This window comes from Petromyzon marinus, chromosome 19 (genome assembly GCF_048934315.1).
Source record: "Petromyzon marinus isolate PM22_M1 ecotype Great Lakes invasive population chromosome 19, UKy_Petmar_22M1.pri1.0, whole genome shotgun sequence".
In the NCBI taxonomy this organism is placed as follows: domain Eukaryota; kingdom Metazoa; phylum Chordata; class Hyperoartia; order Petromyzontiformes; family Petromyzontidae; genus Petromyzon; species Petromyzon marinus.
Genome location: NC_133685.1, coordinates 15,298,282 through 15,324,845, shown reverse-complemented (window position 1 = coordinate 15,324,845; position 26,564 = coordinate 15,298,282). Strand labels below are relative to the sequence as shown.

Genomic DNA, 26,564 nt, shown 5'->3' with positions numbered 1-26,564 from the left:
AACGTGGGCTGCAGGACAGATAGTTTGACACCGGCACTTCTACATTTAGAACCCCTGACTACACCAATTCGTTATGAAGCCACTGGCTAGCAGGTATCGCATAAAAGACGTGAGACACTTCTCTACCCCTTTTGCCTACCATGGCCATGGTGCCAAGCTGGGTTGGAAGCCGGGCTGCCTCCTGCTTCACCCGCCTCCCCGGGTAGAGACTGCTCCTCTTCACTGCCGACCCTCTCCTCTGCAGGGAACAATGCGCACAGCTCAATGGCCAAGAAGCACACAGACGCTATTCACAAGCGCATTCTCAGCTGGCTTTCAAGGTAGGGCGTCAGCGATCGGTGTCGTGAAAGCTGTGCGGCCTGTGGCGTCCCGAACAAGCAACTAATTCGAATACCTGTGCCATTGGGGTGCACAGCAGTAACACCTGTGCCTCACATCAAGAAGGACCTGGGTTCAATTCCCCACTCGGGCATCTTTCTGCGTGGAGTTTATTATCCTCCAGTTCTATATGGGTCTCCTTAAGGTTCTCCTGTTTCCTTCCATAGCAAAAAAAGACAAACATCAATGGGATGGATAAATATCCCAATGCTGAAAAAAATGCCTGCAAATTACTCAATTGGGGCTGCACAAAGCAACATTGCACTATCTTATGAAAACTTGTCAAGACTCCCGTGAAAAGGTCTCAAGATTTGGTGAGGTTTTCCCGAGTAAGCTTGTGTAACAATAAACTGGCTTTAGCCTACGCAGGTGAGAGGACTGCGCTTGATCGCATTCGAACAACACAAGGTACGTGCGTGTGGAGATTTGATTCGCAGAAGAATTAAAGAGTCGCCACCTGACGTGATGTGCGATCTGTTGATCACAAAACCGAACACTGCCCATTATGCGCTTACACAAGAGGGATGTACGCCATACATCAAGCAACTCTTGATGCTATCGAATGGATTTCCAGACTCGTAGTTTTATTTTGTCAATTACTTTGCAAATGCTTTACAAATTGAAGAGTCAACTTTTTATTGTTTAGTCAACCTCTTGGTTTTGCTGTTTGACGTCCTTCCCAAAGGAATACATCTCAGAAACCCATCTGGTCAGTGATATGTACAACCTCATATATACGTTGGATCCCGAATAGATTTTATGACCGTATATAAAATCTTGAATTGCGTTAGTTTACATTCATAACAATCCAAATATACATTACTCTCTTCAGCTGCAAATTCCATTGGCTGTGATTCAGGGAAGACTCTCTCAAGACTCTGATGGATGTTATTTCCCAAGTTTAGTACATCTGCTCACATTCTCATTCAGTCCCTCACTGTTTCTTTAATTTCGTCTGTTTTTCACCATATCTCCTTCCCCCTCTGCGTATACATCACTGCCTCACTTTATTTGTCTTTGTCTCTATCTATATATGTGTCCCCATCTCCCTTTGCCTCCAGGGTAGCTCAGTGGTGACACTCATGCCTCACAGTAAAGAAGGACCTGGGTTCGTTTCCAACTCGGGTACCTCTCTGTGCAGAGTTTGTATGTTCTCCCCCTGTTCTGCATGGGTTTCCTCTGGTTGTCTGGTTTCCTTCCATTGCTAAAAAAAAAAACAAATCAATTGGTATGAGCCAACATCCCAATAGTCAAAAGTTACCTTTAAGTACCTTCATTCGGATTACAAAAAACAACATCACCCCCGACTGCAAAAAACTTGCTGCCTAGGCCTGGTTTTTGGAACTCAGTCAGGCTTTCCTGGGTGAGCCAGACCGGCAAAGTCGTAGAAATCTCTACCGAACTTGAGGTGGGGGCTGTGCTGGGGCTATCGCTGCTATTGCACACCCAGGGAGAGGGGAGTGCAGTGCATGAGGCAGTGTGGGGACAGGGAGAGGGGAGTGCGGTGCATGAGGCAGTGTGGGGACAGGGGAATGTGGTGCAAGAGGCAGTGTGGGGACAGGGAAAGGGGAGTGCGGTGCATGAGGCAGTGTGGGGACAGCGGAGTGCGGTGCACGAATCAGCATGGGGACAGGGAGAGGGGACTGATGCAGGATGAGGCCTCAGCGTCTGTGTGAACGCTTCTCGGTGTGGCTCGACGTGGCTCTCGACAAGGCTGGTTAAAAAGTAACTGGTAAAAGCTTTCACAGTCGGCTACCAGTTCCAAAAATCAGTATTCGGACATTGTTTCCAGCGGACTTTTAGTAATGAAGTGCACTGATTGGCACGTGCGAACGTTTCAAACGGCACGCCGGCCCCAATCACCATATGGCAAATTTCTCCGGTTCTCAGATAAAAGGTAAATGCAGCCCTGCAATTGCATGCTAATGCCACAAATGGGTGCTCAGGAAAGGATGCGGTCTACTCTTCCACGCTGACCAGACTTGTTGGAAGCTGTAGACAATTCTATATGTGCAGAAAGTTGGTAACCGGTTGACTGATTAATGCACAAACCATTTTAATAAGCCTACTCTAGAACCTGCGCAACCCTGGGGACCAAAATCATGAAATTAAGCGATAGAGCATCTCCCCTGAAACCTGAGTAGACAACTGTTACATTCATAGGACCATCGTCACAATTTATACTCCTCGTAGACCCATCAACACCACACCTACCGGTGTTCTGGGGCTCCTCTCCGTGCACCGCGTCCGTGTAGATGCAGCTGAAGCGCTGAGCTGACGTCTGCAGCTCCTGGCTCAACCCGTTTAGCATGCTGACGATGGCCTGCAGAGTGTCCGCCAGGGCGGACGGGGCGGCCGCGGCACCGCACCCCAACCCGTCTGCGCCGAAGCCCTCCAGCACCTGGCGGAGGACGGCGTAGAAGGCAAACGGCAGGCGCTCGCGGGCGAGCGTGAACAGTTCGCCGCGCACTGTGGGGTGGCGCGCGCACGCCAGCAGGGAGTCGTAGTCGGTGATGCCCAGCTCGGTCTCGAGCGCGGTGGCGTAGCGAGGGTTCATGCCCCTGGCCGCTAGCCAGCCGGGGAAGTCCTGACGCGGGTCCACCAGCACCTCGCAGGCCATCGTCTGCGACGGCGCCGGCTCTGCTTTCACGAGATGACTCGGGACAACTGCAGCAGCAACAGAGAGAGAGAGCGGGACACGGACCTCAGACCTTGGGTTCTCTTGAGAATGTCTCGGCGCTATGGTCGCGCATAACCGGCAATCCAGCACCATAGAGACGGCGAGGGTTGGTGGACCGCACGACAATTGCCGTACCAGCTGGGCAGCGAGGTCACCGTCTCCTGCCTTACCAGTGTGTGGTAGTACAGCAAGTGGGTTACTTTCCATCACTTTCCATCTCTATTCATCTCTATTCCATCTCTATTCCATCTCTCTTCCATCTATACGGGAATGGAGTGTTACTCCCCCCTCACACATGTGGGTTTTCTCCGAGTACTTCGGTTTCCTCCAACTCATGAACACCCTAATCGAGAGCCACGGAGATTCGGCAATTGTTGGTACTGGTTCTGGCTGCATTCCCACTTGTCTGTGGTTTCCTGTGACTTTGAATAAAACAAACTGCACATATTACGAAAGTTGTGTTTTTTTATGATTTACAATCTCACATGAAACAAAACTTAAAGCTATTTTTATTTTCCCAGGCAAGGCACACTGAACGTTGTGACAATTTTTCAGAAGTTATCTGTCCAGACACATGATAGCTCGACGAAGTAGCTTATCACTTAAATTTATAGCGACCACATACTATAAACGCATTTTTCTAAATGTGGAGGGAAAAACCGGAGGATCCGGAGAAAATCCACGCGACCACGAGGAGAAGATGCCAACTCCAAATATACAGTAGGTATCCAGGTCGGGATTGAACCGACCTCGCTACAGTGGAGCAAAAAAATCGGAAGCGCATGTCTAAGTTGGTCCATTACCTTGCGGTTGGTATCCTCAGCCCTTACTTTCACTGCGTGTGACAAACTCATCACACATTCATCATGAAAAGTTTATTATTGTTGACATTTGGGGCAATATCCCTTCACAGCAGGATGTGTTTTTATAATTTTAATGCAGTGTTGATTAACATGTTGAGTCTTTATTTGTGCTTGTGCACCACTTGCAATGCAGTATCACCAAATAACGTTTTACCTAGCCCAGGGGCCGGCAACCTGCAGCTCCGGAGCCGCATGCGGCTCTTTACGGACTGCTTAATTACGGAATGTATGTACTCACATGTATCGTTTCTCTTGGAATATTGAGTTTTGTACCAAAGTCTATAAAAATTTCTCTTCTTGTTATTTTGGTTGTCGACCCCTGACCTAGCCAGACGATGGTGGCTATGCACACTGATAATTATCCAGCACACTGAATGCAGCTAGGCTTGGTAGAATACACCAATGTTGAGAAACTCCCTTCTCGTGGCTGTCGAGGTGCCATACCCTGGCTTGCCTAAAGAAGGCAGTAAAGCAAGGGGGCTAATCCCAATCTGTTTCCATTTGTATGGGCAAAGAGTGTTGTTCGGATTTCCTCCCACGTTAAAACATTCATTAATTGACAAAAGCATCTTAAAATAAACACCCAATGCGGCACCCTATTGAAAAACAGTAGTACGAATTAGTGTGGCTTTCCTGGATAAATAAGTAAATTATTATACGCGTGTGGCTTTCCTGGATAAATAAGCAAATTATTCTTATCCGTACTCTTTGGTTCTTTCGGTAAAGTCACGTAGGTATAAAATTAAATAAATCACGACGTTTCGGGCGCAACACACGCGTTCGTCATCAGGTGGGAAAGCATGATTGATGTTATTATTATATGTGTTTAGTACAAAGCTTATGGGACATAATACCATGATCTGCGCAATATCTCAAGCATCTGTCATATCTCGACCCATCGGCTGCAGATATCTTACCATATTCTCTGCTGGAGTTTAAGACGGGTCACTACTTTTGGGTCATTTAACGTAACATTATTGCGGGTACATTCGATGCGGGTAAACGTATCAGAAATACGATGCTCACAACGCATCCACTTACTAATAATAATAATCACATTTATGTAGCGCTTTCATCAAGGATCTCAAAGTGCTGCACAGGACACAGCATCAGTAGATACTCAGCATAAAAATAATATTATAAATAAATAAATAATTCTCTAAATGAATAAATGTTTTAACAAGCGGAAACGTATAAATAGGTTTTAAGTCGAATTTTTAAAATGTCCAGACTCAGAGATACTGATATCTCATGAACCACGGCTTCTGCTCGTCTCGACACCATTACAGTAGCAGTGAAAGAATATATTCCATTCTGCTTCTTTATTCTTTCACTGCTACTGTAACGGTGTTGGGACGAGCAGCTGTGATAGTTCACGAGATATCAGGATTTAATTCTGCTTTTCCACATGTCAATAAAATAAATACAAGGCGTCTGTGTACACGACCAGTAAGACATTTTCTATCAAGCCACTTGCTAAATCCAAACTGGCAAATGGATTGGCGAGTAGATTGAGTGGCAAGCAGGCCGAGTTCCTACATAGTCCAGGTACAAGGTGTCAGGACACATATCAGTCTATGAAGCACCCTCAACGTTTGGTTTAAAATTATTTAGAAATAAAAATGTCATAACCTGGAGAATACAGCATACATGCCTGTCACATCTCACGAGTAGTATTCTACCTATGGCCTTTATAAATCCCTCCACAAACCAGAATCATACAGCCAAGACTCCTTATTCACACTTTCAAGTGAAGGGATATATAATAAGACATCCCTATATTGGTCATTTAAAAAAAATATCTCCTTATGGAGACCACTTCCAAGCGATAAAGCCAGAGAAAAATGTGGAGTAATTTGCTGCCCAACTTATCACCAGCCATGGTCAACCCTCTGTTGGATTAAGGCCTCCCCTCCCCCGAAGCCCTTACAATCATTTACGATCTTTAAATGCAACAATCCATCTTCTGGACCGATTCCCGGCATCACCATTGAAGTTAATAGGGGGTGCTACTGGACAATTCCCATACTCTCCAAAATGAACTTGATTCCTGCAGGAAACGTCGAGTACTAAACATCATCACCACCACCCTCATCATAAATACCATAATTTATCCACGGTTATTTCGGGGAAGTTGTGCAAATCGGCAAAAATGGCCAATGGATAAGAGACAGTGGTCTAGGCACTTTGGATTTCCACAGATAAGCACAGGTAACAGAAGGAATTAGCCATGCACCTCCTCTTATCCATTACAATAATTACTGTAGATAACAGGAGGAATTTCCTGCGCGACTCTTTATTCATGCTTTTGTAATTTTGGTGACTCAGGACAAGTTTTCAAATGTGACTGCCATGGCCTCTTGAGCTCGTCACCTCGTAAAAAACAAAATCAACTTGATTCACGCAATTGCTACTTCCAAGTGAACGGCTCTTATCCTGTAAACAGGAGTTATCAGGGATAGATTCGGACCACAGATAATTAGAATTGCCAATAAGCCCGGATAATAGGGGAGGTGGTCGGAGGTCATAGTGCTGGACCCGGATCCGTTTTGTATCCTGGGTTAAATTCAAAGCAGCTGCCTGCTATTAAACCAGGTTGTCAAGTATGGCAAGTTCAAGGTCTTAGCAAGGTCACCTGTGAATAAAACAAAGCAATCACAAAGTGTTTTCGCACTTAATTTGGCTAAATTTCAGCTCGAAAATAAAAATAAATCTGAGTTTAGACTCGTCATGCGAAGAATATTACTATTGGTTGCAGGAAGGCAGGAAAATGTACCTGTGTACCAGATAAGTCACTTAATGGAACTTCAGAGGTAGCTCTATGATATCCACTTTCTTGGGCCGTTCCCTAATAATACAGGTTACACTTATCTGTGAAAGATCAACATTGGGACACTTAGTATCATGGCAATGCCGACTGCTAAATTGTGAATGCATTTGGTTTGGAAATGACAAAAAAAGTTATTTCGTCATGTGAACCTTATGGCGGGACCCCGGGGTCCCGAATAAACGGAAGCCAAAATCGTCATTAATTATTTTTGGCGACTCCGTCCCATCGCACACATAAACGCCGCGACCTACCCGGCGCGGATCATTCTGTAGTCATGTCGTCCAAGCGCAGCGAGGACGAATGCGCATAAGAGCTGAACAAGCGAATGCACTCCATGCTCGGGTATGGGCAGCATCATAAGTCTTATCCAAAGCTGCTCAAACTGCCGACACGACTGAAGTCCTTTATTTGTCACAACGGTATGCATAAGTGAAACTGCTCTCTTATCTTAATTATTATTCGTGACCTACCAATGTCTGCAGCCAGGATCAATCGACGACAATCCTATTACTAGCAGATATTTAACAGATGAGATGCGTTGCACCGTTAACTCCTCCTGTTTGATACTTCTCTTGTTCGTATGCATCTGTGCAGATAGTTTTTTTTTTTGCCGTTAAGACATAGTCCCCACATACCGCTCGTATCAATGCGGATAAGAGGAGAGGCGACCCACTACTCTGTAGAGTAACATTTGTATCAACGCTTGTTACAACATGAACAGCGCATTAAAAACGCGTACTATTTTATGTACTGTTTACAAAGTGTGTTCACAAATCCACATTGAGAAACACGATAATTGACAGAGGGGTATCAATTGTTTTTTCGATAGTGTATCTAAATAGAGGTACTGCAGGTAAGTAGCTTTCAGTTTTAAAGGCATAGTTTAACAAGACAACACTTGCCATCATCCTTCAAACCCATTGGTGAAAAAGAGCAAAGTTTTTGTTTACATGATGTTTATGCGAGAGCCGGGGGCTTAGGAGCCATCCATTTAGTACGTACGCACGGAGGGAGGGTTAACCCAGATGCGTACGCTTGCGTATTGGGGGGGGTCCACTGACAATGTACGCGAGGGGGTGAAGCCTCGATAATAACGTATCTACATTGGCCCTCAAATGAGTTAAAGTCCGGCGGTGGACTGTTTGATTAATTACGCCTTGATCGTTTCTGCGTGGATTAAATATCGGCCGTTCTATATGATTCGGGGGGGGGGGGTGCGTCAAGCGTACGTACGCAGGTGGGAGGGGGGGTAAAAAGTACGCGTGCGTACAGGGAGAGGTGGAGGGGTCAAGTTGACAAATTTTTGTGTGCAGTATGTATTTACTAAATGGGAGGCCCCTTATGGGACCCCGGGGTCCCGCCATAAGGTTCATGTGTTTAATTATACTGGTAGGAACGAAGTTGTAAACTGAGTGTACCAGCCTGCAATAGATTAATGTGTCCGTCCGTCCCCTTTCAATACTTTAACGAAGTGAAATCTCATGCTGTTGGGTGTAAAATCAGCAATAGACAGCGCAGAGACTTGATATGTCTTATTGCACCCAACATTTGGAAGTCACATTATCTCATTTGCGAACTTCTACCAGCCCACCCTGCAGGGACCTGTTATAAATATTTCACGTGACTATGAAAACGTTAAGGTAATTATCTCGCCCAGCATGTAGCCTTTGTAACCGCACGGAGTGTGGAGGGTAGCGGTTTCGGGGTGTCCTGACACAGCACCCACGTGCTGATATCACCAGCTCTCTCCTGCTTCTTACACCTCATTCGTCTTTATATTATCCACGCTTCCGAACATCATGTTTTCTGATCACTACATCTACCTTCTACCTCTTCTTTTCTTCTGAATAAACCTCCCGTCATCCATTTTCTTTTAAATACATCTCGTCTATCACACTTCACCCGCATACAATCATTTTAATGCATGAAAATAACTTAGTGGGAATGAACATGATTGATGGTTTAAGTGACGTTTCAAATGTATAACATAGACATTACAAACAAAATATAGAGGAAAGAATTCATAAATGGCAAAATAACCATAAGTGGAAATCGTAATTATGCGTCAGCACGCATGTAAACAATAGGTGATCCCTCACCTTTGAACATTTTTAACCACCACGTTTATACACTTTCATACAATTCACCAATGAGCTTATTGCAGTCAAAATCTTACTTGGACACTTTATCAAATTAGTCAATCGCAAAAAACACAAAACTGCCAACTTTTTTCTGTGAGGTTCGTATTTAAAACGTCCCCACAATGTTTTAGTCACATGGGTCCAGGCTGAAATCACAAGCTTGGTACACGTATTGTTCAATCTGCGTTGGTTGCTTTGACTCAATACTTTCTGCAGGGTGCGGTTTCGCCAGTATTTGCCTGGGTGTTTTTTTTTCCAGAATGTGTTTACACTCGTGTTATGTGTGCCAGTGTGTGATGTGTACCCGAGAGTGACGTGTGCCTGGGTTCGATGTGTGCCTGAGTGTGTACTTGGGTACAGTGAGGTGTGTGCCTGGATGTGTTGTGTCTGAGTGTGATGTGTGCCTTGGTGTGATGTTTACTGTGTGGTGTGTGCCTGGGTGTGATGTTTACTGTGTGTGCCTGGGTGTGGTGTATGCCTGTGTGATATACAGTATGTGCCTGGGTGTGATGTGCTTGTATTTATCCGGATTGTGCATCGTGCTGCGTGGGAATGATGGGTGGTAACTGGGTTGAGTCACACGAGGTACAGCGGTGGCTGCGAGGAAAGGACGAAGAGGCTCGTCGTGCAATCCCCGCGCTCTCCACTCACGGTCACCCACCTCGCCCCCTCGCGTCTCACCCGCGCGCTTATTCTCTCTCACGCGGAGGCAAAACAAAGACCCAGGCTGGGCGACGCCTCCCGCCCTGCGCGGCGAGGGTCAGGCGAGGAGCGGACGCCTCCCTCCTCTCCCGCGCCTCCCGTCGCCGTCTCTCCCCACCCCCCGCTCTCACCTCAATGAACGTCGCCCGTCAAGGTACGAGGCAGTCGCTCCCCCCCGGCTCGCTCTCCCGTACCACCACTAACCCGCCCGCTCGCTCGTCCGCCGGGCCGAAGATGGCTCCGCGCGCAGAGAAGCAATTGGAGATGGTGAGTCGCGGGTGAGGAGGGTGAGTGGCGAGGGTTAATGCTGAGGGCGAGTTCTGACGGTGAGTGTCGAGGGTAAGTGTCGAGGGTGAGTGTAGAGGGTGAGAGGAGAATGGGTGAGTGGTGAGGGTAAGTGGTGAGAATGAGTGATGAGGATGAGGAGAAAATGAGGTGAGTTGTGAGGTGAGTGGCGAGGTGGAGTGCCGCGAGTTGCGATGATGGAGGCGCGAGGCTCTGAGCGGAAGTGAGGGTGCGCGCGCGCGGGGCCGATCGTGACGTCACTTCCTTTCAGCGCGTGCGCGGAATTTCCGGTCGGTGCTCGGGCGCCGAGATGACGTCATTTCCGTTCAGGGCGAGGTGGGCGCGCGACCGGGTCACGTGTCCGCCGGTTGCAATGGCCACGCCCATCACCACCCCACGTGTCAAGTACGTGGTCTTCGAGACGAATGCAGTCGATTGAGCACAAGGCGGACGCTTTGGTTTACAAAGAGAATACATAATTTAGTTCATCCACCTGGCATCTGCACACAAGTCACAGCGATTTCCTTCTCATCTTCCGTTTAGTTTACAGCCCTGAGCCTGTGATGGAAATTCCAAATTCTAGATTTAAAGCTTTCGTGACTGCTAGGATCCATACTCTTTGGTTCTATTGGGTAAAGTCACGTAGGTGAAAATAAAATAACAAAAAATCACGACGTTTCGGCCACAACACAAGCGGCCTTCATCAGGTGAAGGGACGAGACAGTCTGGAGGACAGCGCTGGAGTGAGAGAAGCCACACTTAGATCACGACCTTTAAGCTGTGTGAGAAGAAAAACAAAGCGCCTTGACAAAGGAATTAGCATATAATTTAGCATTGAAATGGCTCATTGAAATAGCTAAGTTAAAGTATACACATCCGCAGAGGTACCCCTTGACAAAGGAATTAGCATAGAATTTAGCATTGAAATAGCTGAGTGATTAGATTGTAACTGGTCACAGAAATAGCTATGTTAAAGTCATAGCATATACATTCACCGAGGTACCTAGTACTAATCAAACAGGAGAATTTAGCGAAACACAACCACGCTCAGACAGCGGACCTTTAAACTGTGTGCGAGCAAACAAGGTGTTCTGACAAAGAAATTAGCATAAAAATTAGCATTTGATTGGCCGATTTTAGGAAAGAGGTGGTGTACGTGCCGGTGGACTTGCCATTTGGCGCGGGGGGGGGGGGAGTTTACCTTTTGATGGTGTGAAAAGGGAATTTTTAAGAGCTGAGATAGTTTTGGGGTACCACTACTTGAAAAAATATACTGTACCATTGAAATTAGTTTAATGTTTAGTTCGATTTAGAACATCTTTCCAATGGTTGCTTAATTTGAAACCATCTTCTCGGTTGAAATTGTGTCTGTGTTTGTAGATCTGAATTGCTTCATGAACAAATCTCTGATAAAAGCCCGTGGGTTTGCAAAGAACCTTGGTATCGGAGAAAATTATATCGTGATCCCCCACAGCGTTGTAACAGTGATCAGCCACGGCAGAAGAATTCGTTTTGTCGTGTTTCAAATCTGATTTGTGCTCGCGAATTCGGTCAGAGACATGTCGCTTTGTCTCCCCGATATAGCAATCACCGCAGGTACAACTCAATTTGTAAACCCCGGGGTACTGTAAGTCAGGAATGACATCCTTCATGGATGGGATCAGATCACAAATTTTGTGTACTGTATTGAACCGGACCTGGATCTTGTGTTTGTTTAGAATTTTGGAAATCTTTTTAGTAACGCCTGCTATATATGGAAGTGTGATGGTTTTTAGTTGGCTACTTGTGTTGCGGCCAAAACGTCGTGAGAATTTTATTTTATTATGTTTTATTTTTATTACTTTGTTTCCATTCTACGTGACTTTACCGAAAGAACCAAGAAGATGAATCCCTGCAGTCACGAAAGCTTTAAATCGAAACGTTCTACTTAATTAAATATACTTTAATAAATGTTTTCTCCTACAACATCAGAGTGCAGCGCCACATTAAATACACACTACAATAACAATAGTTTAAAGCGATTTGAAGCATGTTTTTTTTTGGGGGGGGGCAGAGCTTTGTGACGTCACATTTGAGGGGGGGTCTGACTTTTTGTGATGCCATGTGACGAAGGGGGGGGGGGGTGGTAAAAAAATCGTCCATAGCGGGGACGAGTATATCCATCGGACAATCACTATTGATTTCCTCACAAAGTGGTACTTATTTTATCAACCCCAGGTGGATGATAGAATGAGTCAACACCGAACCAGAGTTTGAACTCAAGTTGATTTAATTGCTCAATCTCCTCTGTGGACATCCTCTTGGATGCGTTATGTTTGTTGGCTACCCCCTCCTCTGCCTGCATTGCCCATAACGGCGCTGCCCCCACAGTGCACCGTGTAATAGCCTTCATGGTCGCCTGGTTAACCTAGAGATAGCCCTGTATTAGGCTCACCCGGTGGGCCGGTCCCTTGTGAGGGCCGGTGGGCTGGTCCATTCTGAGGGCCGGTGGGCTGGTCCATTCTGAGGGCCAGTGAGCCGGTCTGTGCAGGCAAAGAGGCAAATGTGATCAGACTAAAAAAATAAATATGACCTCTGATCTGTACGCTTCATTGCTTATGTATGCGCTCAGTTGGCATGCAGTCCCATATTCGGTAGTCTCAAATATCCTTCCTCACCAGCCCGTTTGTTTTTTGCACCAGCCCATTTATTTTTTGGACGAGCCCAAATGGGCCATTGAGATCGCACGGCAAAATCGCACAACCAATTAAAAACAATTGCCCATAGCCCGAATTTGGGTTGATGCGTTTACAAATGCCTTGGCCGATTTTAGTCCCAGTCTGACTCATCCGATGACTATTACAAAGGTTGGTTCCCCCTCTGCACATCAGACCTGTGGCCAATATGTCCCTCTGAGGAAACCTTTGACCGAGGTCACCCGCTAGGCTTCCTGGGAAAAAAAATCTTTGGTGGAGAAGTGTGATATCGGAGGGATCATTTAGGGCTTGCACCACATGGCATGTATGGTGATACATGTCAGAGTCAGAATATGTATTTATACTGAAGGAATATGATGAGGGGCGGCTAAGAACGTTACAACAACAAACAATACAAAAACACGATAGTGCAAAATACAACAAAGGTAAACAAATCACCCAAACACATACAAATACAACTAAACCATCCCCATCCTATTTTGATTTAAAGCTTTCGTGACTGCAGGAATTCATACTCTTTGGTTATTTCGGTAAAGTCACGTAGATAGAAAAATAACTTATAGATCATGATGTTTCAATAGCAACACAAGCCATCGTCTTCAGGTGAAACAATACAGCAGGTGGACTGCTGAGGCAGGAGGAAATGTAGCGAGAGAGCTACTGCAACCAGAGGTTATATACGTTTGTGGTGGGTACAACCCAAGTGTAAGCGGGCGGGGCTAGGGATGGAATTTGCTAAATAAATGTGGATAAAATGTATCGCATAAGCCTACGTTTGGAAATTGGCAGGTATGTTAGTGCAATTGAGATATTAGATTTGCCCACGTTTCACGTAGCTAGATCAAATGGTTTAAATGTGGGGTCACCAAATATGTGTAGTGGCACATAATAAGTAATGTAGCAGCATAGCGGTGGCTGCTGGTGGGGAAGGGGATCTGCGGCTTACAGCAGCCCTGACATCAGCAGGCCAGGTTATACACCAGAGGGGGATTGAGGGGAAAGGTCACAGAAGGGGCACACCAAGAACCCGCTGGTAGGTTCGAGAAAGGGGGCGTGGCTGGGGGTGGGGCCAGGCCATGCTGACAGTATAAGAGGGGCCCCTGTAGGGGACCTCGGGGCTGTCATATGGAGTGTATCCCTGTCGTGCTGCTGAAGTCTTCGTCACCATTCTTCTTGTTGTCTTCACCATTCTTCTCGTCATCTTCACCATCCTTCTAGTCGTCATCTCCATCTTCACCATCTCGGGGCATCACCAGTCAGGTAGCCTACCAACTGTCCTGACTGAGTATCGTCTCCGAGTTAGTCACTACATTTAGCGTCAGAAGTGCTAAAGAAAAACAATAAATTCATCATGTCAAAGTCGGCCGAGAGAAATAACCCACCAATAGTGTCTTCTGGATACGAGGACGACGGGGATGTGATCCCCTCGACAGATCCGGAATCCGGGACTCCGGTGATGTGCCCCGAGGCTCTTCATCGCAGCGGAGCTGGTCGTCCAGCTCGGGTCCACGGCGCCTACCGGAGATGCTGCAGCACAATGACAGGCAGATGGCTCGACCTTTGCCGCCGCAGCAGTGCGGGAAACTGCGGAGTTCCCGCCCATGCGGGCCGCCGCCATTTTGTCTGCCGTGAGCGTGGTGCAGCAAGCGACCGCCATTTTGTCGCCTGAGTGGGAAATTCTTCCCGCCAAATTCAAGTCACTATCGGCAACTTCTGCGGGGGCGCTGTCTCTATGGAAGCGCCTGCCTATCATCTGTGAGTTTGTGGCTGCAGGGGGCAAATGGACGGCCTTCCAGCGCCACTTCAAAGCATCCTGCACCCTGGTTGGGTGGTCAGATGAGGAGGCGCTATGAGCTCTGCCCACAGCGCTGGACAATGACTCCCTGGCGGCGTTTGAGGCCATCCCTGAGGCTGACCGGGCAATGCTGCCTCAGGCATGCACTCAGATGGCTGCTATATTTGACCCTCCGTCCAACGCGCGTCGAAGGTTCGTGCTGCGGAGGCGGGGTGAGGCCGAGATGCCTCTCGCCTTCCGCAGCGCGCTGCTGGCCTTAGGCCCGCTGCATCCAGGCCCACGTGGACTTGCAGCGGTGGCCTGGGATGGCTGCGTGCGCGGGACTATCTGGGGATGCGGGGGAGCTGGTGTTGCGGGAGCCGGAGTGGGCCTGTGCATTGTTCGACCGAGGTCCACGCGGGAGGATAATCGAGGGGCGACGACCGGAGCGGGAACAGTGAGAGAGGGGCCCCCTTCGAGCGTGGAGATCCACAATTGCCTGCTTTAAATGCGGCCAGCCGGGCCATATTTCCAAGGGGTGTCGCAACGGCACTGGATCGCTCTTCTCGCCTTCTACGTCCTCCGCCCCGCCGACATTTGCTTCCTCGGGGCCGCAGGCGAGTCGCAATGCATCAGACACCCGGCCGCTAATGTCACATCATGCATCCCCCTTGTGGAGTGCATCGGGTTGGCACACTGTCATCCCTCATCGTATTTCACCACGCGAGCAACGGATTTTAGCGTCGAGTGGGTGGCTGCAGGGCGCGGGGCAGTGGAACTCGTTGACGTACCGTGTCGTGGCGGCGGCGGTGGGGTCATCAGTGGTAGTTGGGTATGTTCAGGGGATAGAGCTGAGGGTGCTGATCGACACCGGAGCATCAGCTACTATGATCTCGGAGCTTATTTTTAAGTTATTGCTGCCGAGGTCCTGTTGTCTTAGCCTGGTTGCTAGTGCGTGTGTTGCCACGAATGGCGGGAGTTTGGGCATTATAGGCCAAATACTGGCGAAAGTCCGCATTGGGGACATTGAGTTGACAGGGCCGGTGTTGGTTTCTAGGACTTTGGCTGTGCCCTATCTTTTGGGCACCGATTTTTTTGGGAGGATGCTCCTTAAGAATTTGGTTGATCAGAGTTTTATTGAGTTGCCATTGGGATGGCGGTTGGCCTTTCTGAGGTCTCCGACCTGATTAGAAATGGCCAACACCACGGTTCAGGCCCTGGCAAAGGAAACTGTTACAGTTCCTCCAAGCGTTCAGATGTTGGTGCCCTTGCGGTTGCAAAAGCAACTTGATTTGATGGATACAATTGAAGGGATACATTTAACCTCTGTGAATAAGGCGATTTGGGGTCACACGTTGGTTGGGGCCCAAACTATAGTAAGAGGGGACCAGGAGCCCTTTTTGCAAGTGCTGAACGTTGGGCTGGGGGCTGCGGTGGTCCAAGCGGGTACAGTTTTGGCCCACGCAACGGCCGTGTGCTATGAGGAGGCCTGCGAGGAGGCTGGAGAGGTCGTTGCCGTGGTGGAGCGGGGAGGCAAGTTGGATGGGGCTTGGATGCATGTGTTGTGTTGGGAAAATCCTAAATTGTCCGGGGAACAGCAGGGCGAGTTGCGTGCCCTACCTCCGAGAATTCGAAGATATTTTTAGTCAGGGGAAATTTGATGTTGGCCACACGTCACTGTTGCAACATCACATCAACACAGATAACGCTGCTGAAATTCGGCAGAATTCGTACAGGCTCAGTCCCAAGGAGAAGGACCACCTTCGCCAGGCAGTTAACAAAATGTTAGCCGCGGATATTATCTCCCCTTCCACCAGTCCGTAGGGGGTTCCCATTGTTTTGGTTAAAAGACGGGATGGGTGTCTGCGTTTTTGCATCGACTTCCGTAAAGTTCCTGTGCTGGATTCGTACTCGCTCGCCCGCATGGATGATTCCTTGGATGCTTTGTCGGGTGCGCGGTTTTTCTCGACCCTCGACTTGTTGTTGGGGATTTGGCAGCTGCCCTTGGATGAAGGATTCAGGCCTAAAACCGTGTTCCGGACACCACAAGGGTTATTTCAATTTCACTACCTCCCGATGGGTCTTCACTCTGCAGCGGTTGTGGTTATTGTTCATCAGGGTGTGGGCGGACAATCTTAAATTCAAACCACAGAAGTTCCATCTTTTGCAAACGTCAGTGCAGTATTTGGGCCACATTGTTTGCGGGTCTAGGATACTACGGATCCCGACAAAACTGCGTGCGCACATGGCCAACCCCAAAGTCGGTGGTTGAAGTCCACAGTTTTGTCGGGTTCGCATCATATTATCGCCGGTTCATCCCCAAGTTCGCGACGATCGCTAAGCTGCTCCACGCGCTCACCGCCAAGGGCCAGATATTTCGGTGGGGGGAGGAGGAGGCCGCGTTTGTCACGTTGCGCGATGGCCTCGCCAATAAGCCTCCCCTTGTATACCCTAATTTCTCTCTGGCCTTTGTGTTGGATATGGACACCAGCAACACAGGAATCGGTGCTGTAGTGTCCCAGGTCGTGAATGGTGTGGAAAGGGTTGTGGCCTATGGGAGCCGTGTGCTGTCCCCCACAGAGCAGCATTATTGTGAAATGCCGAGAGTTGTTGGCCATAGTACACTTTGTGCAACAGTATAGGCCATACCTTTACGGACAGAATTTTGTCATGTGCACAAACCATGCAGCTCTTCAATATGCCTTGCGGGTTGACCAGCCTTCCAGGCAACTTTCCCGCTGGTTAGAAATTTTGCAGGACTACTTCGTCATGGTCACCTCCACGAAGGGTGTACATCACTGCAACGCGGATGCGCTGTCCCGGTCTAATGGGTGCCGGCCGATGTAAACCATCGGCTGCGGGATTGGCTTGTGCTGTTGTCACGTCCATTGATGTTCCTTCACCCACGACAACTGGTCCTTGTGACAACACAATTGGTCTCACACACGCTGAATGGGGACGCCTCCAGTTAGAAGACGACTCGTTAAAGTTGTGGTGTCGCTTTGGAACGAGTGTTGTAAAAATGTGCCAGCGGGAATGTCCCTTATAGCCCTCCATGATGGGCTTTTGATGAGGTGGGATGAGGAGCTGCAAGGTCATTGCATTGTGGTGCCGATTGCTCTGCGAGCTAAAATTACACGGGCTGTCCACGTGAAATTAATGCACCTTGGGGTGCGTAAAACTTTGCTGATATTGAAGCGTGACTTCTTTTGGCCCGGGATGACGGATGCCATGTACCACATGGTCAGGGGTTTCACTGACTTTGCACGCCGCTAGCCGCTGCCGAGGCAGGTCCAGCCACCGTTACAATCCATCGTGGTGTCTTGTGTAATGAGAGAGTGCCACCGAGGAACGGCGATGAGCTGTATAGGCACTGCTGGGTTATTCGTAGCCAATCAGAGCTATAGGTTCCATCTGGGCCAATGGTAATGGGCGGAGCTCTGGGGGTACGTTCGGGGGAAGCGTCCGGAAGGTTCCAGAAGGGGGGTGTGGCTAGAGGTGGGGCTTAGTACCGCCGTGATATAAGGAGAGGCAGGGGGAGGACTCGGGGTCAGTGTGGGAACCAGGAGTCCGGACTGCATCTCCGCCACCTTGTCATGCCACTGGCCACATGGCAACCTCTGGGGCCGAAGCCCTCTCTACTCCCTGCGCGCCGCCATTCAGTGGCGAGCGAGGGAGAGAGCAAGGGGAGCAGCGTGTCAAGATAAGATGAGGGAGCGCGCTTTAGAGAGAGAGACCATCTGGAAAGGGGGTGCGGAGCAGAGCAGTGATTATTCATAAAGAAAAGACAGATACAGGATGACAAGGAGGACGAGACCTGGAACAGGGGACTTTCTTTCGCCCAGGGAGCACCCCCGTCGTCTGCTTTAAGTGTGGCCTGCCTGGACACATCTCAAGGGGATGCCGTGCCAACCAAGGAACATTCTCCCCAGCGCTGTCATCCTCCACCCGGCCATCCTCCACTCCGCTGTTTCTTCAGGTGAGTCGTGACACACCACACACTCGGCCCTTGCATCGCATTTGTGCGCCGGGTCAGAGTCGCGTGTTGTCACTCCTTGCCGGGTTGAGGAGCATGAAAGTAGGATTTTGGCGGGTAGGGGGTGGCTGCGGCGTCCGGGTCAGTGGTCAACATTGGGACATCATATGGTTGCGGCGGCGGGATTGTCAGCGATCGTGGGAACCGTGCAAGGGGTCGAGGTATGGGTGCTCATTGACACCAGAGCATCCGCGACAATTATTTATGAAATTAGTTTGAAAATTTTGCAAAAAAATTGTGTAACCTCAGCCCTGTTGAAATCCTGTGTTTTGCCGCTAATGATGGGTCATTGGGGATCATTGGTCAAATTTCTGCGACAGTGTGCATTGGTAACATTCGGATTACGGGGCCAGTGCCAGTGTGGTGCCACGACCGCGGAGCAACTCCGCAAGTGCCGCGACTCCCTCCTGGCCCTAACACGCAGCGCACCCACATAGTGTCCTGGCGGGGGATTGCCTGGCACATCGGGTTTTAATATGAAGGGCCCCTAGGGGGAGAGTCCCAAGGTTTCCCGGTGCCAGGAGATTGGTCAACCCCCACAGGACAGGTTACATTGCGGTGCCCCTAAATTGGCTTAAAATTGTATGGGCACAATGAGTTACACAAAACATTTGGGGGAGGACGGAGGGTGGAATATTAGGCATAAAGAGCAAGACCAAAAGCTAGGACTACTGGGCACAGGAGAACAATGAGAGGAAGGAACCCTGAGCAAGGCACCTTGAGCAAGGCACCCTTAGCAAGGAACCCTGAGCAAGGGACAATGGGTGGGGGCGTAACGGATGCTCCAGGTGATGGCAGGGCATCAGTTGTAAATCGAAAGGTAAGCGCGTGATTGGCTGTGCGACGCCCTCCGGGCGATAGGGTCAGTTGTCTACAACCTCCGGCCCGTCATGACCAACTTCCTACCTGCCGTCCTGCCTCTGTGTGATGCCAGCGAGTGCTGCTGCGAGACAGTGATTGGGCAAGTCTTCTCTCGTCCTTCTCCTTCAGACTCTCTCACCGTCCGTGGGATGCCGCGAGTCCAGTTTCAAGGTATTTGGTAGGACGTTTGAGTAGCTGGGTTCATAGGCAGAGTTACGCTAGGCTCTCCTCGCGAAATTTTCCTCCAGGTAATGCGTATTCAAGTTTAAAGTTTCATTTATTTGGTGTAGCCCTGTAAGCCATGTGGCTCTTGAGTTGGGTGCAACCGCAACAAACAAAATATAACAAGAGAACATCTTAAAGTGACGACGCGCAACAGAAACATCCTGGATAAACCAGCAAATCTTCCAGAAAAAAACATCGTATTACAACGCTGTGTGCAAAAATCCCAGTGTGATGCAAGTCAAACAACAACAACAACCATAAGAGAACTTAGATTCAAACTATCAGGCCAACTCCGCACTTCCGCAAGAAACATGGCTTAACCATATGTTTTCGAAATAACCAAAATAAAGCTATAAAATACAATGTAACAACAGTAATCATAGGACCTTTGATTCAAATTTAACAATAAACGATACACACAACATGTACGACCAAACCTGCAGCCATATCCGGCATCATGACACTCCCATTGTATGATGTGTGAGTCAGTGGTAGTGTGAGTGAGTGTATATGTGAGTCAGTGTATGATGAGTGAGTCAGTGTATGATGTGTGAGTCAGTGTATGATGAGTGAATGAGTCAGTGGTTGTGTGAGTGTATGATGTGTGAGTGAGTCAGCGTATGATGAGTGAGTCAGTGTATGTGTGAGTGAGTCAGTGTATGATGTGTGAGTGAGTCAGCGTAAGATGAGGGGGTGTAAAATTTTGATTGAAAGCTTTCGTGATTGCAGGGATTCATATTATTGGTTCTTTCGGTAAAGTCACGTAGAAGGGAAACAATAAAATAATACCGAAAGAACCAAGAATATGAGTGAGTGTATCACGGCCTCCTCCCCGCCGTCGCGGCCTCCTCCACGCCATCGCGGTATTGGCACCATTAATAAACTCTAGTACAGAATATCGGTGTAGTGTGATTTCTGTGTGTGGGCAGAACCTCGGCGTAGCATCTGTGATCTGTGTGTGGCATGTCTGCGTGGAGAGACAGTGTGCCCAGCGTGAGCGCAGGGCTGCAGCATAGGAGTGATTTGAGCGTGCGCGTGAGGCGCATGTACTGCATATTCATACCGCCGCTTGTGCGGGATAACGTCGGCGGTGGTAAGCGCTTTTACGCAACGAGTTTGCACCGCGTGTTTGCATTACGCTGCCGGGTCCTCCGGGAGCCGTAGCGCTGGCCGTTGGGGAAGCACGCGCCTATAGATATTCATACAGCCGCCGTTTCTTTTCAGTTTTGGTGTTATAATTTATTTATGTAGTTTATTGTTAAAAATTCGGTCACAGTCCCTATGATCACTATTACATTGGATTTATGGCTTTTATTTTGGTGATTTCGAAAAGTTTTTTTTTTTGTTTTGGCCATGTTTTTGTTTATTGTAGTACGGAGTTAGACTGATGGCCTTAATCTTAGTTGTCTTGTGGTTGTTGTTGTTGTTATTTGACTTGCATCCCACTGGGATTTTTGCACACAGCGTTGGTGTACGGTGCTATTTCAGGAATATTTTGATATTTTTTTCCTGTATTTTCTGTTTGCACAGTCACATAATCACTTTAAGATGTTTTCTTGTTCATGTTTTTTGTTTGTTGCGGTTGCACCCGATTCAAGAGCCGAATGGCTCACAGGGCTATACCAAATAATTGAACTATGAACTAGTTTACATTAGCATTAGCATTGCGGGCACGCGGATTAGGGCTTAATCACCTGGAGGGGCGCGTGCATATTCATACCACCGCAATTCCTTTTGGTCAGCGCTAGCTTTGTGAGGGAAAAACGTGCCTGCAGGGGCGCACGCGTGCATGCCTCTGCGTTTGGGTGGTGGTGTGATTTGAGCGTGTGGGAGATAACCCCCGGCGGTGGTAAGCCAGCCGTTCAGATATGTCCCTCAGAGAGGGCACTGGCACGGGGGGGCCGATCACTCGATCGGCGGGGGCCCGGCGAGAGGTGGCCGAAGAGGAGGAGGGGGGAGGGGAGGGGGTGGACGTCGCGCCCCGCCCACTCGCGGGGAGCGGGGAGGTGGACATCGGCCTCCACACTAGTTTCAAAATCTTTGGCTGTACCTTGTCTATTGGGAACCAATTTTATGGGTAGAATGCCCCTCAAGATCCTTGTGGAGCAGGGGTGCATCCAGTTGCCATCGAGTCGCCAAATAGCGTTTTTGTCCTCCCGGACTTGGTTGTGCACAGTATACAGCACAGTCCAAGCGCTGGTGGTAGAGACTTGATAAAATTCCCCCGGGGTGCAAATGCTTGTGCCCTTCCTCCTGCAAAAGCAGCTCGATCGGGAAGCTACCATGGGGGGAATCCTCTTATCACCTTCCAACAAAGCGGTCCGGGGCCTTACTTTAGTGGGAGCTCAAACTGTGGTTAGTAGCGATCAGGAACCCTTCATTCAAGTCTTAAACGCGGGTCTCTGCACCACGCATTGGCCGCGTGTTGCGAGGAAACAGGTGCAGAGCCTGTCAGAGTCGTGGCAGCTGTGGAGTCGGGAGAGTGTTGTGATGAATCATGAATGCACGCACTTTGCTCCGAGAGCCCCGATTTATCTGATGCACAGTTGCTCGCGCTTCTTAAGGAATTTTCAGATATTTACAGTAAGGGAAAATATGGCATTGGTCGCACGTCCCTCCACATTGAAATGTTGAGCACCGCCCCCATTCGCCAAAACCCATATAGTTTGAGTCCGATGGAAAAGGACCATGTGCGACAGGCAGTCGACGACATGTTAGCTGCAGACATATATTCCCCGTTAAACAGCCGGTGTGGGGTTCCCATTGTCCTGGTCAAAAAGCAGGATGGGATTCATCTTCTGGGTTCTTTCGGTAAAGTCACGTAGAATGGAAATAAAATAATGTTTTATTTTATTATTTTATTTCCATTCTACGTGACTTTACCGAAAGAACCCAGAAGGGCCAGGTGTACATGTTTTAATTCACTGGTATAAAATAATTCTCTCATCACAACTTTATACCATAGGGCTCATTGCATCCGCCAAGCTGTTTCTCCCTCCACACAGAAACAACCACTTGATACTCCGGTCAAAACCATCACACTACCATATATAGCAGGCGTTACTAAAAATATTTCCAAAATTCTAAACAAACACAAGATCCAGGTGCGGTTCAATGCAGTACACAAAATTCGTGATCTGATCCCATCCGTGAAGGATGTCATTCCTGATTTAAAGTACCCCGGGGTTTACAAATTGAGTTGTACCTGCGGTGATTGCTATATCGGGGAGACAAAGCGACATGTCTGACCGAATTCGCGAGCACAAATCAGATTTGAAACACGGCAGAACGAATTATTTTGCCGTAGCTGATCACTGTTACAACGCTGTGGGTGATCACGATATCATTTTCTCCGATACCAAGGTTCTTTGCAAACCCACGGGTTTTTATCAGAGATTTGTTCACGAGGCAATTCATATCTACAACACAGACACAATTTCAACCGAGAAGATGGTTTCAAATTAAGCAACCATTGGAAAGATGTTCTAAATCGAACCAAACATTAAACTAATTTTCAATGGTACAGTATATTTTTCAAGTAGTGGTACCCCAAACTTTCGCAGCTCTTAAAAATTCCCTTTTCACACCATCAATAGGTAAACTCCCCCTCCCCCCCACGCCAACCGGCATGTTCACCCGCATGTACACCACCTCTACACCTTTCATCATGCTAAGTCGGCCAATCAAATGCTAATTTTTATGCTAATTCCTTTGTCAAGGCGCCTTGTTTCCTCGCACACAGCTTAAAGGTCGCGGTCTGAACGTGGCTGTGTTTCACTCCAGCGCTGTCCTCGAGACAGCCTGGTCCCTTCACCTGATGAAGGCTGCTTGTGTTGTGGCCGAAACGTCGTGATTTTTGTTGTTTTATTTTTTACCTACGTGACTTTACCGAATATAACCAAAGAGTGTGAACCCAGAAGATGAATCCCTGCAGTCACGAAAGCTTTAAAAAGCAGGATGGGAGTTTGAGATTTTGTGTAGACTTCAGGAAATCCGTGGCTGATGCATACCCGCTCCCACGGATGGGTGATTCCCTGGATGCCCTATCAGGGGTGCGGTTCTTCTCCACCCTTGATTTATTATCTGGATTTTGGCAGTTGCCTTTGGATGAAAGTTCTAAACCAAAGACTGCGTTTCGTACTCCGTAAGGGTTGTTTGAATTTAACCGCCTCCCGATGGGGCTCCATTCCAGTCCAGCCACATTCCAGAGACTCGTGGAATTGGTGTTGGCAGGACTTCAACGGGACTAATGCCTAATTTATCTGGTTGACGTCATTGTGTTTGGACGTACGTTCAAGAAATATCTGCAATGGTTGCGTGCAGTTTTTATTAAGATGCGGGCAGCCAATCTCAAATTTAAACCACAAAAATGCCATCAGTTACAAAGATGGGTTCGGTACCTTGGACACATTGTGAGCGAATCAGGGATAGCTACTGACCCTGACAAGACGGTGTGCGTGCGCACATGGCCAACCCCCAAGTCGGTGGGTGAAGTGCGAAGTTTGGTCAGGTTCGCCCCTTATTACCGCCGGTTCATGCCCAGGTTTGCAACAATCGTGAAACCTCTCCACATTCTCACGGCTAAAGGCCAAAAATTTCGATGGGGGAAGAAAGAGGAGGAGGCATTTGTCACGCTGAGGGATGGGTTGGTCAAGGCACCTCCCCTCCGATAGTCTGATTTCCCTTGCCCTTCATCCTGAACACGGACGCCAGTGACACCGGAATTGCTGCCGGGTTGTCTCAGGCAGTGAATGGAATTGGTATTTCGGAATCGAGTATTGTCCCCAGCAGAGCAGCGCTACTGCGTGATGTGTCGTGAGTTTTTGGCCATCGTCCATTTTATACAGCAATACCGTCCATACCTCTATGGCAGAGAATTTGAGGTACGCACGGATCATGCGGTGCTCCAGTATGCGTTGCGGGTCGAACAACCATCTGGGCAGCTCTCTCAGTGGCTAGAGATCCTCCAGGACAACTCGTTTAAAGTCTCGTATAGAAAAGTTGTTCGCCACGGTAATGTGGATGCATTGTCGTGGCTGTCACCAAAGAACCAGTGTGCATGTCTCACGGGTGCGGGGCGGTGTAAACCCGTGGAGACAGGGTTGCTTCAGACTGTTGTGGCGTCAGTGGATGTTCTCGATTCTGCTGACACATGTGACAATACTATCAGCCTCACGCACACTGAATGGGGGCGACTCCAGGTGGAGGACGCCTCCTTATTGAAACTGAGGCACCGCGTCGGGAGTGTTGAGGGTGAGAAGAGCCAACAAGGGTTGTCCCCTATGATTCTCAAAGGGGGGTTATTGATGAGATGGGATGGAGAGATTCAATGCTATGACCTTGTGGTGCCCATTGTTCTGGGGGGTCGGGCTGCACACTAACGATTGATGCACATTAGAGTGCAGAAAACATTGTCAACCCTCAGACTCGATTTCTTTTGGCCTGGAATGTCAGGGGATGTTTACAATGTGTTAAAAGGGTGTGTGGAATGCGCTCGCCCGAAAGCCCCCACAGAAAATGGGTCATCCACCCCTGGAATCTATTGCAGTGTCCCGGATAAACAAACTCGTCGTGCTCGACGTTCTCGGCCCGTTCCCCACCACCCCACGGGGCAATAAATATGTATTGGTGGGGGTTGAGTATCTTTCTCGCTGGCTGGTGGCCTGGCCGCTGCCAAACCAGTCAGCTGTGGCCATTACTCAAGCATTCCTTCATGGCTATGTGTTAGTCCTTATGGACCAAGGCAAAAATTTATCATAAAAACTGTTGAAGGAAGTATGTGATCTGTTGGGCACCAAGAAGGTTCATACTTCACCCTATCATCCACAGGCTGATGGGATGGTGGAACGGTTACACAGCATCCTGACATCTATGTTGTGTCAGCAAGTCAACGAAGCCCAGTCAGACTTGGACTTGCACCTTCCGGGTGTTCTCGCCACCTATAGAAGGGCTCCTCATGCTTCTACCGGGTTCTCACCCTTTTTTCTAATGTATGGGAGAGAACAGGACCCCCCAATTGATGTACAATTGAACGCTGAGCCAAAAAGACAAAAGTTGATATGTCCGGCCCTATGCGCCTTACCCTTAAGCTTTTGTTGGAGGCACAAGAGGCTTCTCGAGAAAATTCGGCCTTGCGACAGTCAGCAAACGAAAGGCTAAGGAGGCTTCGGGAATCGACAACTAAATAGGAATCGGGGGATAGGGCTTGGCTACACTGCCCTCAGGTACCAGTGGGTACCTCCCCCAAATTGTATAAACCATGGCAAGGCCCGGTCGAATTGATAGAGGTGAAGCGGCCGAAATGTGTGCGGATTCAGTTCGGTCGCCGGCGTTGGTTCGTGCATCCAATGCAACTGAAACCGTTTTTCCCGCCGGGCGAGATCTCTTCATCCCCACTAACCAACGGCCGGGTGTCTGGTGTGTCCGACCTGCTGGGGCGTATGTCCGCGGAGGTTGTGCCTCAGGGGAGTTCTGTTTTTTCGCCCACAGGGTCCCAGCATCTAGCACCCTTAGAGCCACCGGTTGCACCCACAAGAGGTGGATTGAGGAGAGGGGAGCGGCAAACACCCACTCCTTCTCCTGTTGATTCCCCGTCTTCGTCTCGGGAGGGGCCACGCCCATCAGGCCATCTTCAAGTTGTCCCCGGGACCTCCAGGGAGCCCACACCGACCCCGCCTGGGGGTCCGGCGACAAGGACATGTTCAAGGACCGTCCGCTTCAAATTACTTTCTTCCAACGTGCAAATTACCCCTACGCCGTCTGTTGGTGGTCAAACTCGCGAGCCGGATGGGTCATTGGCTGATCCTGGCCCTTCTTGTGCTTGCGGGTAGTGACACGCATACGGGGGTAGGGTTGGGCTTTTGTCTGGGGGTTGGGTCGGTTTTTTAACATTGCTAACATTTTTTTTCTCTCCCCTTCTTGGAAATTGTATATATTGTATTTATTGCTCGGTCAGCGGTTGTTGTTACACTTTAAAAATTTTGGGAGGCTTATTTCTGGGGTTGAGGATAGTTATCAGCCGGGATGGCTGTGTTTTATAAAGCGGGGGGGGGGGGGGGGGGGTGATGTAGTGACGTATATTGAGTCACTTCGC

The 26,564-nt window shown here is 48.8% G+C and overlaps 1 protein-coding gene and 1 long non-coding RNA gene across 6 annotated transcripts in view; one reads left to right on the top strand and one right to left on the bottom strand.

Moving 5' to 3' along the window:
- LOC116943803 (uncharacterized) overlaps positions 1–9,858 on the bottom strand; it is a 41,705-nt gene extending 31,847 nt beyond the window's left edge. Inside the window, exons 1-4 of one of the 5 annotated variants that reach the window (XM_032957018.2) lie at positions 9,726–9,858; positions 2,593–3,045; positions 1,508–1,582; positions 140–238 (exon numbers count right to left, since the gene is read on the bottom strand). In XM_032957018.2, the coding sequence (XP_032812909.2) occupies positions 140–238; positions 1,508–1,582; positions 2,593–2,998 (580 nt within the window). In that variant the 5' untranslated portion in view covers positions 2,999–3,045; positions 9,726–9,858. Of the gene's footprint in view, positions 1–139; positions 239–1,507; positions 1,583–2,592; positions 9,600–9,725 lie in introns of those variants that run through there. The other 4 variants (XM_032957020.2, XM_032957015.2, XM_032957016.2 and 1 more) reach the window with 4 other exon arrangements.
- On the top strand, positions 9,725–26,527 carry LOC142925184 (uncharacterized). Its single transcript, XR_012942265.1, has 3 exons — positions 9,725–9,861; positions 18,195–18,328; positions 25,961–26,527. It is a non-coding gene; the product is annotated as an uncharacterized LOC142925184 (long non-coding RNA).
- Positions 26,528–26,564: the final 37 nt, after the last annotated feature.